Source organism: Schistocerca serialis, chromosome 1 (genome assembly GCF_023864345.2).
Source record: "Schistocerca serialis cubense isolate TAMUIC-IGC-003099 chromosome 1, iqSchSeri2.2, whole genome shotgun sequence".
NCBI classification, from domain to species: Eukaryota; Metazoa; Arthropoda; class Insecta; order Orthoptera; family Acrididae; genus Schistocerca; species Schistocerca serialis.
The window spans coordinates 876,320,861-876,341,149 of record NC_064638.1 but is presented as its reverse complement, the minus strand read 5'-3'; the positions used below and the strand labels follow the sequence as shown (position 1 = coordinate 876,341,149).

The 20,289-nt window shown below is 36.6% G+C and overlaps 1 protein-coding gene across 1 annotated transcript in view; it reads left to right on the top strand.

Annotated features, from left to right (window-relative positions):
- The first annotated feature begins 7,781 nt into the window (after positions 1-7,781).
- The window catches only part of LOC126486412 (probable small nuclear ribonucleoprotein Sm D2), a 44,549-nt gene continuing 32,041 nt past the window's right edge, over positions 7,782-20,289 (top strand). The window contains exon 1 of the mRNA XM_050108946.1: positions 7,782-7,924. Coding sequence (XP_049964903.1) covers positions 7,920-7,924 — 5 coding nt within the window. The 5' untranslated portion in view covers positions 7,782-7,919. The remainder of the gene's footprint in view (positions 7,925-20,289) is intronic.

Genomic DNA, 20,289 nt, shown 5'->3' with positions numbered 1-20,289 from the left:
TTTGGCCCTGAGTAAGCTGTATGACAAGGTGCACTTGGTCCTCGACGTACATGACATTAATAATATTATTGTACTAGTCCAAACACGTGCAGACAATTTAGAGGAACAGCCTATGAAATTCCATAATGCTAAATTTCTTACCATAAACGACCTCTGGTCTTCGTATTGGTAAATAAAACTACATGAAGAAAGTCGGAAGTGTCCGACTTTGTATGTGGGACAGGAGCTTCGAATTTCAAGTGTTACTGTTTGGATTGAATGTAGCTAAAGGTGTATTTATCTCTGCTCTGGACAAAGTGCAAGGGCCTGAACTTTTGAGGAAACAGTATAAGTTGACGACCTTTTAGTCATCACACCCACTTGCGAAGAACGCTTAAGATTAATTGAACAAGTATTGAACTGCTTTTCTGAACATGGAGTAACAGCAAATCTCAAGTAATCTAATTTAGGACAAGAAAAGGTAAAATTTTTAGAACACATAATTTCTTCAGAAGGCATACTGCCAGATCCTAAACAACTTGATGCCATTAGGAACTGTCCTGTTCCTCAAAACAATAGGCAGTTAAGGGAGTACTTAGGCCTAGTCTCAGTTTTCAGGGAATTCATCCCTAACCAACTTATGAACAGTACTACTTTACTCAATCTTCTCCAGAAAAACGGACCTTGGTTATGGGACAAGCAATGTCAAACCGATTTCGAGAACATCAAATATGCCTAATTAAATATTAATATTTTATCTCAACCAGACATGAAGATGGCTTTTTGATTATGCACTGACGCATCTTCTCAGGGTTTGTGTGCATTCCTTTTTCAAATGGTAGAAGAAGGAGGAAAACTCATCCCTAAAATAATCAACTTCGACAGCCACACCGTATCTGAAGCTAAAAGTTCATATTCAATTATGGGGTTGGAGGGTTTGCCTGTAATTTGGTCCTTTAAAATGTTTGAATATTTCCTTTGGAATAACACACACAAAAGTATACTGTGACCATCAATCAATATCGTTTTTGTTAACTTGTAAATTGCTGCACCAACGGATAGCGAGGTTGTATATGTATCTTAAAGAATTCGATTTTGAAATAGTGTACATAAAAGGAAATCAAAACGTAATAGCTAATGCTCTTTCTCGGTTACCACAAGGCTTAGAGGAATTTTACGATCCTTTAGAGCAGGAAGGTGAAATAACAGCTATGTTTATGGAAGACAAACCACTCCAACCATACTATGTCCACATGTGTCAAGGTAAATAAGTTAAGAGCGAAACTAATGCAAAACGGTGGTGAAAAATTGAAAAGGTTTTTCACTATTCACAAAGGTGTTCTGTTCCATAGGAACCATCTCGAAGAAGAACAATGGCGTGTGTGTTTGCCAGAGGAATATGTGGATGATTTCATCTTGTGCACATACAATACTTGGGACCATTATGGCACTGCAAAGCGCACTGACAAAATAGGTAAATATTGTTATTTCTCCAACCTTAGATGAAGAGTACTACAGTTGCTAAAAAAGTGTATTGTCTGCCAGACAACAAAACATTCTAACTTCTCCAAACAGATTGCACTACATCCCATTGTGGCTAAAAACCTCTAGAAAAGGTATCTTTGGATGTGGCTGGACCCTATCCCAGAGGTAAAGGTCACATCAAGTATATAGCAGGTCTGCATAATTTTTTCATCAAATACATAAAATTGTATGCTGTACAGAACGCTACAGCCAGTTCAATTATAAGATGAATCAAAGAGGAATAATTCTGCAAGAGTAGGAATACCAGAAGTCATGTTAACAGATAATGCCTCGTATTTTATTGGATATAAATGAAAAGAGTTTGTAGATTCTAACCAAATGGACCCATTCTAGTATCTAAATTTCACCTCAAAGCATCCCCTATAGAAAGGGTGTTCAAGGAATTCAGCAGGTTCGTAAGGACCTATATACCTCAAAACATATGAAGTGGACTAAGTATGTCACTCCCCTCTTACAAGTTGTTAATAACCTGCTCCATACATTAACTGGATTTACACCAAATGAGCTGATGTTGAATTACAAACAAGGAGATGCAGGAGATACCTTTGCCCAAGATTCCGATACAGGAATTATCACTGGACGATAAAATATGACAAGCAGTAATCAACACTGAAATCTGGGCTAAATACAGGAAAGGAATTTGTGACAGAAAGCTAAAATGTACAACACAATTTTATGTAGGGCAAAAGGTGTTGCCTGGAACACATCCCAAATCCACAAAAATTGGAAAACTGAACCATAAGTGGCAACTACTATACACTGGAGCATACATAATTACTAAAATCCCCTACCCGGGGGCTTACAGATTGGTACACACAAACATGGGTAAAGATATGGACCTCTATCCACACAAAGACTTGAAAATGTATATATATTGAAAGGAGGGCTGTATACCTGCTAAGTTGTATATATGTATAATAATATTAGATTTAGGCTGCTGGAAAGTCACATTCCAGAATTTATGTTGTTAGTTGTTAAGGAAAATTTTTGTCTGTATATTTTCTTACATGTCAAATGTCTAAACGATAAGATGAGTGGTTGTAACAAGGAAGAATTCTACTTTAATGTATCTAGAGACGAAGATACTTTAAATACAACACTTCACCATGTGCATAGCCCAGTTGTGAACAAATAAACGAAAGTGTGAAACGCATGGTAGCTTGCAATGCAATATACAACTCACCATGATGCAAGTGGTATAAGAAAGACGCATTGCATGCTCATTGGAAAGCACACTGGTCAACGAACTGCAAGCACGTGTGCGCCAGACAGGCAAAACAAACAAAACAGATGAGCTACAGCCTGCACTAGCATTTGTAAAACTTATCAAATAAACAGAAACATAGAAAATTAAGGGAGACTCTACACTACAACTAAGCTTATCTACACAATACACAGACACACAAAGATAAGCTAAGGAATTATATATGCAGGAAAGGGGTGTTAAAGTACGAGATATTTACTTAAGTTATGCTACTATATACAGTATATCTGTGTATGTACAATATTTACAAATTTAAGTATTGATCCCATGCACTGTTCACACTTCATAGGCGACAAAAGCTTGCTGCAATTAATCAAGCGAATACAGCATAAGTGGTAAACTGTATAAGAGGTCGCACCATGCCCCTAATACACTTTATCTTGGGGATTTATAATTTAAGTAGAGATACACGCATGACTTGAAGCAAGTTTTGTGATTGCCTGACTGCACACTGAAGTGAATGAATACATGGTTGAGAATATGAAGAAAGTATTAGTAGGCAGTGAGCCGCTATATACTTATCCATGAAGATTTAGTTTTAAGTTAATTTTATTTTTTTCTTCCAGGGATTGATGCATCGACATGTCCTAAAGTCATGAGTGATAAATACTTGTAGAGTGTTAGGTACCATATACAGACATAAGAAAGAACAAATATAGTTGTAAGTTTATGATACATATCAAAGTGATAGTGAGAAAGTATGTGAAGAAGAAAACAGTTGCAGTACGTTGCATATCATGATGCTGAACTAAATTTGAGTACTATCAAATAAGCAAGGGATCGAAACCTAACTAATGTGAGTGTTGACTACCTATGAAAGCGTCAAACACGTGAACTATATTCAAATTCTTTACGCACGTTTGTTATTTACTTAAACATTATTTTACACTCATTTTAATTTATTTGAGAATCAGATACACCTGCAATTTGATGATGATTCTGGATGGATCTTTAGTAAAGATACCAGAATGTGACAAACAAGACCAACCTTAACATACCTACTGTTTTTTTACAGAGATCATAATATTCCATCTGGCACTGAAATTATTTATGATAATAATTCAGGTTGAAGGTTCTATAGTGATGTAAGATGGGTTTTCATTATACAGAGATTTGTGGAAGATGGACTTTCAACACCTTGCCGTCAATCATAAACACTGTATTCAGAAGTTCAGCTACTGGGGTTTGTATATATAATCTGTTGCATGGAGAGAGAAATGTCGCATTTCAGCTTTATAGAGCTATCTGTATTAATATTCTTGGAGATGGAGTGTACTAGATACATATTGCCTGTTTAAGTGTTTCCTTAAGTGTGTTGGCCACATTTATCCACCAAGATTTCATAGCTAGATTCTTGTTGAGGAGGGGCCGGGGTTTTAATGAAAATTATGGAAAATGGTGGGTTTTAGTGGTGTTTGGGGGTGTTTCATCTTTTTTCCTTTTCTTCTTTTGAATAAAGTTTCATATGTTCTCTGGGAATTTGTGTTTGGTGAGTTTAGTTTCTTACTTCTTATGTTATATTAATATTGTTGCTAGTACTAGTATTGTACTCCTCAGCTGATACTAGTACTAGGAAACACGAAAAAACCAACATATATCAAGTCTGAATCGTGTACTTCATTGACCTATATAGCACAACAGTACAGTAGGATACTAGTACTAGCGAAGGTGAAGAAGCTACAACATAAAATTTGTATCCTGTACTTCAGGTGACCTATATAGGTATTCCATGTCAATGTTACATATGTCGCTTTTTTGCTTTCAGTAACACTATTGTCCTTTTCTTCAGTTAATCTGTACAGGCCAACTGAAGAATAGGATACAAGGACTTTCTACTCTAAAAAGTGGTACAAATAACATTATGTTTGAAATATGGCTGTATACAATATATGTCGACAATTTATTTTCTCTCTACTACATTGTTTTGTTTCTCAACATTCATCTAAGTTTTTTAAATCTTTACAATAGATTATCTGTATTATCTTGCGTTGCCATTGGTCCAAGCTGACGGATTGTATCCTTTCTTCAGTATTTCCAGCCAGACATACCCTAGAGAAACTTAAAGAGATTGTTGATAGCAATTGCCTCCAATTCTCATATGAGAAGAAACAGTGCGTGAATTCCAAACATGTAGATATATGATACCTTTTGACAAGAAATTGCAACTTCATTCAGTTTCAGTACTTCAAGTATTTGAATAAAATTACTAGAAGGAGAGGCAGTGATAAAGTGATACTAAAACTCCTACAGAAAAATTATGTGAAGTCTATACAATCATCCAGATTATTCATAACAAGAAACCTCTTTCCACTAAAGTCAAACTATACCACTACCTAACAATCAATGTAAAGGAAAACATGAAATGGCATACTATGGGAAATATCTGGATTCAAGATCCCAACAAATATCTGGATGCTCAGCTGGAAATTCAGAAGAATTAAATTCTCTGACGGGATAATTCAGTTTCATTGTACAGAAAACATGGCTTGAAATGTTATGGGCATATAGCATAAATGGATGACTCATGATTAACCATGAAAATTTTTAACATCGTAAACAAGATCTGAAAAATCCAAGTGTGATGGTTTAGCCAACAACCAAAAGGATCCCAAGGAAGTCACTGTTGACCCACTGATGACATGCACACAGGTCACAATAAAACAATGACCAGAAAGAAGCCCAACATAAAAAAATGTATGGCCACTCAAATATCAACAAACTCATAGTGACAGGATTAATAATATTTCGAGAGATAAGAAGAATCAGAAGTCTAAAACTAGCTGATAGATCTAAATACTCTTTAAAAGATCAAACGAAATAAAAGCCTAACTAAAATTATGATTTGGAATGCTATGACTGCACCTGTCTCTGTTGTTAAGGAGACTTTCATTGAAACTAAGTCAAATCAGCAATACCCAATGTTTGAAAGCTATGTATCACGCTCTTGGACCAGGGAAGATGCGAAACACACTTTAGCAGTGGAGCCTGTACACACGAAACATCTCTGTAAGTAGTCCTTCATCTTTCTGATCTCGTACACAGAACTTATAATAGAAATGGTCAATTGAAATCATCCATTTTCCAGTTCCAAATTGTCCAAGGTGTTACTTAATCCACTTATTTGAATCGATTGACACAGACAGATAGATGAAGGAATTAAAGATGTTTTAATTTGGAAACTTACCATCAAAAGTTAACAGAAAGGGTATCATGGATAAGTTTTCAGTAACACCAAGATAATCATTGGCTTACCACAGAGAATTAAATTCGAATATTTTAAGTACACAATAGGGATGATGAGATGGCTCGAAAGGAACATAGAATCTTGGTCTTGATAAAAGATGCATCATCGACAAATTTATGAGACTGCAAAGACCTCTGGATCCACCACCTAAAATTCTGTATGCATTTAAACTAACCAAACACATGATAGTAAGTGTTGTGAATCTAAGAGGCAATGGTGACATACTCCTGTGAATCTTGTAGAAGACGAATCTTCTAGATTTAATGTCAAAACCCATACAGCAAGAGATGGCTCCTACTGTCACAAACTTTATTAATTGAAAGCTTTATAAACTCTGGTCCTAGTTAAAGTTGATGTTAAGATACATATATTTATCAATTAGTAAATTGAAACTTCCTGGTAGATTAAAACTGTGTGCCAGACCGAGACTGGAACTCGAGACCTTTGCCTTTCACGGGCAATTACTCTACCAACTGAGCTACCCAAGCATGACTCACGCCCGGTCCCCACAGCTTTACTTCTGCCAGTACCTCGTCTCCTACCTTCCACACTTCACAGAAGCTCTCCTGCGCGGTGGAATGATGTGGACTGTGTCAGTTTGACAGTGTTCATTACAGATTTTTTTGAGGTTACTACTTCATATCTAAAAATTGTGTAGACGGAGTTGTCATTCGGAAATTCTTTTAATTTGTTTTTAAAAGTCGGTTGGCTATCTGTGAGACTTTTAATACAATTTGGCAAATGACCAAAGATTTTTGTGGCAGCATAATTCTGCCCTTTCTGTGTCAAAGTGAGTTTTAATCCAGAATAGTGAATATCATCCTTTCTACTAGTGTTGTAGCTATACACTTATCTGTTATTTTTGAATTGGGATGCTTTATTAATGACAAATTTCATAAGTGAATATAAGTATTACGAAAATACTGTCAATGTACTGAGTTCCTTAGATAAATGTCTGCAAGGTGATCTTGGGTGGGCTCCAGCTATTATTTTGCTTGCACGCTTTTGTGCAATGAATACCTTTTCTCTTAATGATGAATTACCTCAAAATTTCTGTTCAGATGTGGTTTAGCGCTCACATATTTGAGCAGTTTTTGCTCAAACCTCCAACTTTCGTATTTGCCCAAGTTTCTGGACCGCAGGACAAGTTGCGTCAGCGCAGATACTATGTGAGCAGACATTTCGGCATACAGATTACAGCGTGTGGTCGTAACTGAATATCTTGCTGACGTATGACGTGTCTTAGCGATCTCGTAATTCCAACATTCATGTATCACGATATGTTGTCAACAGTCGTAGCTAATAATGGAATAAGATTTAAAATGAGTGTTGTATGTCTAAAGTACCATACTGTATGTGGAAATATTTTATATAGACTGTCTCAGAAGAAAACTGCTACTAGCCTCAGTAATTTAATAATAGAAAAATAAATTAATGGTTCAAAAATGAGTGTGTCTAGTTTTAGTTTTTCCTTATTCTTGAAACTGCTGTGTTGGTGTTGAGCCACCATGGATATAATAATTTTAAAAAATAGGTAGCTAGTTCTGAACCATTCTATGACTTGGATTTTCCGCATTCTAGAAGTCTATTTTCCTAGCTGGCATATCTTAAACAGCGTATATTAAACCATGAATTATTGACGATCATGTCCTTGTGCAGCGTTTCTTCCCATAAATAATCTATGATCAATGTTTCTGCCACAGTTGCAGAAAGTGCATTACATTACATTCTTCATATATCTTTGAGTTGTAATCAATATCATTAAAGAGTGCATATCGATTCTGATTTCGAGATATTGCGGTAGAGTGGCGTTGTTTTTGGATTGTGAGGAAGCGGTAGTTCTCTTCTTTTAGTGTTGCAACGAAAGTGCTATACTACTCTTAAGAAATGTCGTAAGTATGTTTTGTCTTATCCTTTGTAAAGTTGCATGTGGAAGGAGGGTTTTATTGTTATGGGTTTTGTTTCTTTCTCGGACCATGTTATCCGGTTGGTGTATTGAATTTGTTTGCGATTGTGTATATGTTATTGAAAATATTGTGTCAGAAAGAGAAATTCTTGCAAAAATAAAACGTAGTATTTTGTCGTTTTGCGTATTTGTTACAAATAAACGAACTTGGATCCCACGTTGCCCAGAAAGTTTCTGTGCGTTCGTAAATAAGCGATCACTATACTTGGCTTAGTCACATGTCTAGTATGGGCTAAAGTTATTTATTGAACCCCTCCCTGCCGAGTATAACATTTCGTTAAGCAATTAACATGATATTTGTTGTAATGTATAACTTGATGATGTAATTTATAACTTAATAATGACTTGTATGCTGGCGTGCTATAGATTTATTGTTGTTGTTTACAGTAGGTATGAGCTTAGTTCTGTCCTGTTATTGCTTCTGAAATAAGCTATTGCAACCTAAACTCCAAATGTTCCGTTATTAAAAAAACACATTAGCACGTAGCACATGCATTCGTTTGCGCCTTAGTAAGGTAGTGGCCCCAATTTCCTTTTTTCGTAATTGATTTACTCTGTATAACTAGCATCAGATATTGATCTTTATTGGCATTCACATTCGTTAACTTCGCCAACACAACCAAATTATCATTTTTCAACCTAACCTACACCTCAGGCAAAGCTACAGGTCAGTCTTTCAACATAACCAAAATTTCAGCAGTTGGGGGGGCCAATATCACACACTAACGCTTTATTCAGTACTAATCATTTTTAGGCTCTCTCCGCCGAAGGCTAATTATTAACAGTTAGTTTTGAGCATATGTTTGTAAGTACCCCTACATCAGCTATCGTTCGAAGTGTGAATGTTGTCCATGTATTGGAAATGACTGTGTACTTGGAACAAAAAAAAAGAAGTTAATGAGAATCTGGTTTAACGAAAGGTTGGAGTGGCGTGTGGAAAAGCAGAAAACCCCCAAATGCTGTACAAATATGAACCATCACTTATGATACAGATCTCTTGTTACTTTGTGTCTTTAAATTATGGGCTAGTGCGAATAGGACGATTAGATCATCCTAGTTTTGTTACAGGTGCTATGATATTATTTGCCTTGTGCTCGAAGTAGATAGCCCCTGGTATGTTTTTGTGAACTGCGTATCATTACAGCATGTTTTAACTCTTCTGAATTTGCCTTTGTTAATATTTTTGGTCCATCAAATCTATGACAGGTTTAAGTGAAAATGTGATGTTAACCTTGTAAAAGTGAGCAATATCATCTATCTCATCTTTTCTCCAGAAAAAAATCAAATTTAGAGGGTCCTCCTGTAAAACAGTGTAGCACCATGTATAATGAATCACAATGTATCAGTATTTACACATGTTTGTGTTGTTTGATTAATGGTAGCATGGTTTATGTAATTCTCCTGATTGTCAGCATATCAATAACAGATGTTGAGAACTACCTTACCTGGGATTGAGTACATATTTGTGGGTTTTAAAAGTTGGCAGTATGAAGGCCTGTGATCATTGTAACTCAATAGAGGAAATACGGCTGCTATCCCCAATACTCCTTAAACTCGTAATATCTACATATAAGCTAGTTACTGTCAAGGACATGGCAGCATCGGAGTGTACATTGTTACAGATATTATCAATTTTTGCCTTATTCCAGTTGCCTAGTAGGGGTGAGGAAAAATGTCCCTTTACAGGTTCCTCATGTTCCCAGTGTGACATATGTCATGGTTGCAGCATAATGATTGCATTTCTTCTCTACAGACAGCTTATCTTAATTAACCCAACAGGATCTTGCGAGAACTGTGCCTAGGGAGAATTCCCAGTTAAGCTCTCTAAGGGTGTTCTCTCTCTCTCTCTCTCTCTCTCTCTCTCTCTCTCTCTCTCTCTCTCTCTCTCTCTCTTCATATGGACAATATTGTCTCCTTCCCCCTCCCCATGAACTAACAGCTTTACCAAGGTGAGGTGGATTGTGCACCTCAATAATGATGGTGTCAATACTTTTGGTGCAACTGCAGTTGAGGGGAAACTGCGGAGAGGCCAGACTAACCCATTGTTTCTGGAGAGGGCAGCAGCCTTTTCATAAGTTCCAGGGGCAACAGTGTGGATAATTGACTTACCTTGTTTTGCTGTGCTGTTACTGGGAATGGCTGAAAGGAAGGTGAAACTCTAGCCATTATCATCCTTTCCCCCTCCAAGGACATACAGCTCTACTGTTTGGCATAATGATAATGGCGTCTTCTTGGGTAAAATAGTCCCACATTTGGATCTACGGGTGGGGATGCTGAGGATGTCATGAGGGAAAACAAAATTGACAGTCTACAGGTTGGTGTGTGGAATGGTACATCCCTTAATCGGTTAGAGAATTTAATACAGAAATAAAAAGGTTGGAGTTACAGTGGAAACTAGCAAAGAGCAATCTCAGGAAGGTCTTCTTGACAGATCAGTATAGGGAAAATCAAAGGAGGATAATGCTGTAGTAGTTGTAATAGTGAATAAGAAAATAGGAATGTGGGTAAGATACTGTGTACAGTGCAGCGAGATCATTTTCATAGCAGACACGAAGGCAACGCCCACTGCAGTAGTGTGATTTTATCTCAAATCATACAGATCATGTCAACTCGTGGTCATGGATTTCTCTGAAAAAATGTATACTACACCGCTACGTCGTAAGTGTTAAGTGTTAACACATAATGTATTTTCCTTTTATCTTAATTTCTGTAAATGGTAAGGCCCTTTGAAAAACTTATATTTTGTAAATAACTCTCAAAACAGTAAAGAGCATAATAATATTACTAATAAACCTAAAGTACTGGAAACATGGTAGATGTTTTGCATTAAATCTCCCTCTCGGTGTGTTGATTGACGCTCACACACCAATTGGGTTCCTTTATCTTACAAATTTAGAGATGGAAATACAAAATTTAGTTAATTTTTCAACTTACTTTTTTTTTTTTTGTTGTTGTTGTTTGGAAAGTTGGATAACACACTCTTTTGTCATGTTACCAGATACTACTTATCTAATTATAAACAGTATATTCTTCGTTCCCGCTATCTGTATCATGTAAATATTTATTTTTAAAACTGTAAAAAAAATTGCATTTTTAAAGGTTTTTATGACTTATTTACTTCGAAACCCCATCCTAAAACTTTTGAGAATTACAGAAAATATTGTTTGGTTAATATGTTGGTAGTCAGTGCAAACACAGAGGGCAATATTTTTCTGTGTAAAGTGTTAAAAAAAAATCCGACTTCTGCATATTTCACAGCACTGATTTTCTGGTGTAAAATATGCATGTTGGCGACCCTGTTTTCAATGCTCTTCTGTTTATAACAAATGAGTGAGAACTTTCATGAAAACCATTCTGCATAGGGCTTTGTGTTTGGTTTGAACTTTTTGTGGGATACAATGCCACTAAGAAAATAAAGCAGTGAAAGAGTGAGGTGTGTGGACTATGAAAAAAGACACAAGGTGGTGGTGTTTAGGCTAAGAAAAGTGAAAAGACTTCAGTGTTGTTGGAAATCTCTCAGGGGTGTTGCAGAAATATCTTGGTTCCCAAGTAATGGTATTAGCATCACATCCATTATGCAGGAATTGCTACACCCACTACAACAAGAAATTGTGACAACCCACCAGAATACTCCCTCACATGAATGTGAAACTGAAAAAGACAGTGCCGATGTTTATATTTCTGGGTGTGAAGTTGTTGCATTGAATGTTAGCATTTCTGCTGTTGCCTCTACTATATCCCCCCCTCCTAAATGGCTAGGAAAGGTAAGAAGCACAAGAAGAAAACAACATGTAAAAAGAAAAGTGGAAGAAATTGAAACAGGTTTTACACAAGCAAAACCTTCAAAATTTTGTGAAGTGTATAATGTTGATGCAGTTGGTGTAGAACCTGAAGATAGTGAAATGTGCATGAAATATGATGTGTGGTTTCAAAACCTAACTTCTGCTCTCAGCAGCCGCCTGTACTGTGAAGGTACAATTACTGACACTGATCCCGGGCAGCTACTCTAAGCAGCAGATACAAAAATACATACCCACTTCCTCACAGTATTTGGTTTGAAAAGCTTGTCAAATAAAGAATGTGGGCATCTGTTGCAAGATGATAAGTGTTCTGTTCCCCTGGAATATTGCCAAAGTGATGACAAAGATTGCAGCACATAAAGTCCTAACCAGGCTGATGTTCTGTTAGTGAAAGTGATGAACAAGTTTAAAAGGTAAAAGATATATGATAAGATCAATAAGAGAAACATATCTCCTAATAAAAAAGGAGAACTTGAATTTAAAAATTGGTTTCACAAAATGATACTCCTTACTACAAAAATGGCTAAAATGCCAGCAAGTGAAGGAAATACGCACATGTATTTACTGCACTAACTTGAAACTTATTTGTTTTGCCAAAAGTAGTACACAGAGATGGACTGGAGGTTTTTGTGTACATGTCAAGAGCCACAAGATAAATGTTCGTTGCAACAGTGTGCAATGTGCCCTGGTGCTGAAGTGGACTGTTGAAGCATTACACCTTCAGGATACTGACAGTGACATAACTTATGCACTGCTGGAGGGAGGAGAGTTGGTGAAGTAGACGGTAGAGCCAGATAAGTTTGTTACAGAGGTTAGGCATTCAGTCATGAAAGGAATAGTTCCCCATTGTATGCAGAAGATTCATAGACATGCCACAGCTAGATGCCATGCATTTCCTAAACGTGTGTATCTGACAGATGATGCAATATCTCATTTTAAAAACCTCTTTCAGCTTTATGAGCTTGGTCAACACTGTAGTACAGGAATTATGACAAAAAAACTGATATTTTCAGCAACAGGTCTTGGAAAAAGTGAATGTGACGGGTTAAGGAGATCTATGTAAACATCTTGCAACAGGATTTAATCTCCAGCATGAAGCGGTCGATGCTACTAAATTTGTACACACCTTATCAACATTAGTAAAAAACATAAAATTCTCAATTCTAAGTAAGTATATTAAGGGAATTCATTTGAAAAAGAGAGGAGTGGTCTGCTATGAAGCCTGTGGTAGGAATTCAATCAAGTCACAACTGGGTTGCATCCCGTAGTGGCACCTACATTGCAAGAATGGTTCTCCATAGAGTGCAGCCTATTACTTTGTGTGAAATGCTGAGACCCCAGTATATATTAGAAGACTTTATAACGAGCCGCTTCATTTCGTATGTGTATGACAATCAGTGGTAGATGGGACAGAGCTGCAAGTCCTGCTAATACTTCCAAATGGCCATCATCAAAGGATCAGTGTGCAATTCCCATTTCCCAGTATTGCTCTTGTTGGATCGTCCTTGTCTGTGTGCAAATTCAGCTCGGTTATAAAAGTTCAGTGAGAAGCAGATGAAAAAACAAATGAACTCTCTTTTTTTTAAAAAAAAAAAAAAAAAAAACAGTGCAGTGTTGACGGTTACATTGTAGGTAATTTTAATTCATGGAAAGTCATGAAGTAAAATCATGACTGAAGACAATAATAATTTGTAAATGAGAGATATAAATATTCTATATTTCATTTTTGTTATAAAATGCTTTCGAACAAAATTTTGAATTGTTTTCCCAATCACTTATAATGTTGTAAAGCATTTATTTTGATTCAGAAATACTAGTTTTGCATGACATTTACTTAAAATCCATGGTCAGTTTGTGTCCATAATTTTTTTTGAGCTTGAGAGTAGAGCTAGGTCTACCTAAAAATTTCTCACATTTTGCACAGACAAGTATTGCCCACTGTGATAGTACATTCCCCTAGTACGATGACCAACTGATGTACTCTGAAATTTTTAAAACCCTTAGGTTGGGGGTTTTGAAGAAAATAATTTCTAAATAACCAAAAAATTTCAGATTCTTTCATCTTTATGTACAAATATTTTGACAGTTAAAGAATTTCATGCATTAATGTCATAGCTGACAGTTAGCAATCCTTCCACTTTATCATATCTCAAGACGGTTTACATCCGGTGACTATTCATATTTTCAAAACATAATTTTTTAAAGAAGCTAAGAAGTGTGTATGTATTAATCATGTCTCATAGTATTGGGAACAAAAGTATTTATTGAAAATAAATTCAGATCTTTATCACTTTGGTTTCTTTATTAAAACTTTTCAATTTTCCCTTTCGTTACAACATTTCACAAATACTCTCATTTATAGAGGTCTTTAGTGTTTTAGCGAATCGTCAGAAACTCAAAGTATTGTAGTTTTAGAGAGATGTTATGTGGCACTATATATATATATATATATATATATATATATATATATATATATATATATATATATATATATATATATATATATATAATAGAGGGAATGTCTGCTTGTGTTTGGATATGTGTGTGTGTGCGCGACTGTATACCCGTCCTTTTTTCCCCCTAAGGTAAATCTTTCCGCTCCCGGGATTGGAATGACTCCTTACCCTCTCCCTTAAAACCCACTTCCTTTCGTCTTTCCCTCTCTTTCCCTCTTTCCTGATGAGGCAACAGTTTGTTGCGAAAGCTTGAATTTTGTGTGTATGTATGTGTCTGTGTTTCTATTGACCTGCTAGCGCTTTCGTATGATAAGTCACATCATATTTGTGTGTGTGTGTGTGTGTGTGTGTGTCTCTCTCTCTCTCTCTCTCTCTCTCTCTCTCTCTCTCTCTCTCTCTCTCTCTTTTTTTTCCGGCAAACTTTGGAATAGTGATGTGACATATTCACTCTTGACCCGTATCATTTGATATGAAATTGCCCTGTAGTACAAGTATATATGTTGGCATGCTCAACAAATTGAGAGATTTTACTGTTCCACAAGATAAAGGATGTTGTTCAGATGGTTAAGGGAGACAAGAGTTTGTGATAGGTGACTGGAATTCGGTAGTAAGAAAAGGAAGTGGTGGTTTTTTAGTAAGAAAATGTGGATGGGAGGAAAGGAATGAAGAGGAAGCCACCTGATAGAATTTTGCACAGAGCGTAATTTAATCATCGCCAATACTCGGTATTCCATGTGAAAGCTGCCAAGAAAAAAAAACCTTAAAGGTCTACAATTTTGTAATTTATAGGCATTTTATTGTACCTGTCAAAATATGATATCCAAAATTAGATAGTTTGGGCTTACCATTTTTAAGTGATTAATTTTTAAAGTTTCCAAAAATTTGCAGTTTTGCTGCATTTTTAAATCTTAAATGGCCGTATTCGATCAAACCTGACATCTATACTGTTGTATTCAGTTTATAATCTTTGAGAATGTGTGCTAGTTGACGAAATTCATAAATATGCTAAATTTCCCTCAACTAAACTTTTTTTAATTCTGAAAATTTCAAAACTGGAATGTTTTGTATTGAAAATATTGTTGGTCATACAAACAGAAATGAATTTGCAAGCTGGGTCATAAAATTATAGTTAAAATGAAATTATTAGTACTAATTAGCACACTTCTAAAATTATGCTAAACCATGCTATACAACAGTTAACATAATGTAAGGGATAACATGCATATTTCATTGTGTGTGTGTGTGTGTGTGTGTGTGTGTGTGTGTGTGTGTAGGGGGAGGGGGTTTAGTGGATAGATAGAAAATCTGCTCACCAAGTGGTGGCAGGACAACACAGACATAAAAAAAGATTTTACTTATGCAAGCTTTCAGAGCCAGTTGCTCTTTCCTCCAGTAGAAGCGTTGAAGGTGAAGGGAAAGAAACTGGAGATGTTTAGGAAACGCAGTAGAGTTCGCAAAAGTCACCCAGAACCAAAGTTCAGGGGAGTCTTACAGACAGGATGAGAAGGAAAGACTGATTGTTGGCGATTGCTCCAGATGAGGTTTGAAAACCTGAGAGCTTACAGGTAGAAGACAGGGTAATATGCAAGGCAGAGATTACTGCTAAAACATAGCGCATGAGGTACTAGGAGTGAAAAGCTAAGTACGTCGTATGTTGTAACAGACGTGGGAGGGGGACAGTGAAATACAGACAAGTCAGGAAATGAAAGATGTAGAAAACTAAATGGAGTGAAGAAAGGAGTAGTTACTGTGAGGAAATGTTGAGATGGAAGAAAATAATGTAAATTAGAGGCAGGCGGGTGGTGAAAACCAAGGACATGTTTTAGCGCTAGTTCACCTGTGGAGTTCTGAGAAATTGGTGTCTGGGGAAGAATCTAGGTAGCGCGTGTGGTGAAAGACACCGAGGTCACGGCTGTCATGTTGTAGAGCAGGTTCTGTAACAGGAATTGTGTGATGCCGGTATACTCCCTCTGTCCATGCCCATTCATCATAACTCATAACTTGGTAGTAGTCATGCCGATGTAAAATGCTGAACATTGTATACATAATAGTTAGTACATGTTGTGACATTTCACAGGTGGCTCTCCCTTTGACAATATGTTTTGCCAGTTACAGGGCTGATATAGGTAGTGGTATGAGGGTGCATGGGGCAAGTTTTGCAGTGGGGATGGTCACAGGAGTAGGAGCCATAGGCTAGGGAGTTGGGTGCAGAAGGAGCACAGGGTCTGAAAGGGATACATGGGAGGGTGAGAAAAGCTATTCTAGGTGTGGTGGGCAGAATCTGACAGTGGACCTCATTTCAGGGCATGATTTTAAGAAGTCATAGCCTTGTTGGAAGTAGCTCATTGATACATTCAAGACATGGCTAATACTAAGTGACAAATGATGTGCTCCAAAGTTTTTTTTTATAAGCAGTGTCAGGATTGGATATGATGACCCAGAAAATCTGCCGTGGAGTGAGGCTTGTGGGGTAATTATGTCTAGTGAATGCTGAGGTGAGAATAGTGGGGTATGGCTGTGAAGAGTATGCATCCAAACAAATATGTTTGCCTCAAATACCAAGGTAGGGAACATTTGACATGGATAGGATGGCAACTGTCAAAATGTAATTACTGTTGCTTGTCAGTAGGTTTAATGTTAACAGAAGTGCGTGGCCAGTCTTCAGTGAGCAAGAGATCAACATCAAGGAAAGTGGCATGAGATTCAGAGTACGACCATGTGAAATTTAATTGGGAGAAGATATTTATAGATTCTAGGAATTTTAACAAGTCAGCCTCACCCTGAGTCCATCTGTTTGTATGTTAGTCCCCTTAAAGGTGAAGTAGCTGTTTGAAAGTATAGAGACAATTAAGGTGAGCAGGGAGGATGTCATAAGTTTGGAATCAGGTGGGTGCTGACTGAGGAAATGTTCAGCAGCAGCAGATAGACAGACCATGTACAGGGGGGATGTTAGTATAGAAGTCGGTGGCATCACTGGTGACAACCCAGGTGTCTGGTGGGGAAGGATTTCAGACAATCTAGGAAATGGTTTTTGTATTTAATATAAATGGGATGTCTTTGTATCATGGGTTGCTGGTGCTGATCAACTAAGGCAGATACATGTTCCTGGGTACTTTGAAGTGGGCATTATATGATTTTATAGCCTTATTTGGTTTTTGTCATTTAAAGTTTGCATTACAACTTAGTATACATCCTTGACACCCCTCCCCCTCCCCCCCCCCCCCCCCCCCAAAGAAAAAAGTTACTGTTTTAAAAGTTTCAAAATTTAAAAAGAAGCAGGGTTATGAAATTGTAAGAAACTTAATAAAATAGTATAAATTCCAGGTCTCTAAGTGAAATAATTTTAGAGTGGTGGTCTTCAGGCTTCAAAACAATAAAAAATGCACAGTTTTGTAAGTTTTAAAAATTAATAAGTGGGTCATTCCGTGGTTGCATGCATCACATTGTGACAACAAATACCCTGTGAAAAAATCATCATGGGTGGCACCACTTATGCACTAAAACTTTTCATTTGTCACATTGTAGTAGTATGCATTGTAAGTGAAGCAATACGTTTGAACCGTTGAAGATAAATACAGTTAACATAAACAAGCAGAAATTTTTGTTGCCTGTGTGGTGACAGGTGGGAACACATCTTTTCCAGGTAAGTTGAGATTTTATTAAAACTCATTTATCTTGTCCTGTCAATTTCAGGGAAATGTTGTTATATTGTAAATTAAATATTCACTAGTAAGACAACACAATATAAATTTCTCACGAACATGTATGTCGCATTTATTTTTTGTTTGAAAATGTTGTTTGTGTGATGTGTGTGACTGTTGTTTGTGTGACACGCAAGACGTTATACATTAGTATGGAATAGGAGAAATGCAAGGGAGTTTACCGTTGAAATGAAGGTGAAAACAATTATAATTAAACATAAGCAACACAAAAGTTTTCAGTCATTTAAAAGGAGGGCTACTAATTCTTGTGTCCTGAGTGGGAATACTGTTTCTTTTCCTATATTTTCCACCATAAACCGTGTATTAGCATGGTACGTACATACACGTGTATTATGGAGGATAAAAGAAATGGGAATAATAGGTGAAGTTGAAACAGATTTTTTAATAAAACAGTCTGTACATCCCTTCACAATTTGGTCATAGGCTTCAGTTATAGTCATCATTTTGTGCATGTCTACACCCTCCCAGTTTGGGAATTCTTTATGGTAACTTTTTCATTTTTACCTGGTTGTGTCCTGCCAGTGTTATCATGATGATAAAACTGTGTCACATTAGCTTTTGTTGATTCATTCAGACTTTTGCCTCCAAGCTACAGTCAGCCTTCATGCAAGTTCTGGTAACTCATCAACAAACAATTTTGCTACCATTGTTTTACCTCTCCTTGGGCTATTTGACAAACCTCTCTCTTACTTTAGCAACTGCTTTCCAGTGACCTGCTACTGCTATGAGAGCCCTTTTGTGGAGATGTTTTGTCTTGCCTAATAATTTTAGCTTATCTTATCCTGTGCTGCTCACACTTGAATTTTAAATCCTTTCTATCAGTTTGAGGTGCTTGTTTTTCTTTCATTCTACTTAATTTAAATCTTTTGTGCACATTCGATCTCATGCGTACTTCCCTGGATCCTGTTTAAGTTTTTCTCTAATCACACATGATCTCTCAACAGATGACATTTTTAAACCGAGAAATCGTTTAGACACCTAGAAAGCAAATAAGGACAGATTGTTGAATTTTCATGTTGTGTAACACTAACAGAAATGTGAACATAATGCAGTAAAGTATTGTCACACAGGCAATACAATTTGAGGCACAAAATTCATACTATATAGAGCAGTTGTTATCTACAATATAAATAAGATACAGTTTTGTGTTGTATGCGTGACAAAGGATTGTAAAGAGTACACAGAGAAAAACTGCTGTGATTTGCTTCAAAATTTCACTTGAAATTCTGCAGCATCTGAACTGTTAATGTGGAAAATGGCAGGTGATCATGGCAGTCAATGTACAAGCTGTAATTTACATTTTCCAAGCAGTTGTACTATTATGAAATTGAACTGTGTTTAGAAATAAAATAATAAAGCATTTTTTTTAAAGTTATTTAAATTTGAGAAGGTATCTTCTGCTGTAGAAAAGTTATTATTACAACTCCTTTGAACTTTTTAATTGTTTGATTTGGTGGGTCCTGTGGAATGACAGAAGTCAAAAATGAAAAGTCCAAACAAATTTTATTTTGCAATTTATCATGCAAACTACTGGTATAAATGTACAAAAGCATATCAAAAACTGAGATGTCAAGAACCAGACCAGTGGTTGATTTCACACGGATGGACCCCGTGAAAGAAAGTTGTATGCGTGGAATTGAATGTGTGAACACTGGGAGGATTCAAAATGCTTAAGTAACACTAAGATTTTGGAACCAGATTTGCAACTAATGTTAATGATTGATGAGACAAAAGTTTTATTAATAAACATTTTTGTTACAACCGCTTTCTTTCTTATAGAATATCAGGATGTTGTCTGCAGTTAAACAAAATGAGGAATTATGGCTGAAAGCTATACCATCTTAACGAATAAAATAGGCAGCTCACGTTGCCAACAGTCTGTAATAAATAAGTTTTACCAGTGTGTTGCCGGCCAGAGTGGCCGCGCGGTTCTAGGCGCTACAGTGGCAGGTTCGAATCCTGCCTCGGGCATGGATGTGTGTGATGTCCTTAGGTTGGTTAGGTTTAATTAATTCTAAGTTCTAGGCGACTGATGACCTCAGATGTTAAGTCACATAGTGCTCAGAGCCATTTGAACCATTTTGAACCAGTGTGTTACAGAAGGTATCATCCAGACAGAACTGCTCCCCAGGTGAAGTGAACAAACTGCATGGCCTCTGTCGAGCGCAGTACATTGATTGTAGAATCATAATTGTTGCAAGTAAAGACAAAATCTGAAATATAGAAATTACTTGTGAAAAGTTACTTAAAAAATTTCAAAATTTAGATACAACATTTACAAAAGAATAATGCATAGCAGCAAAAGAGCAGATG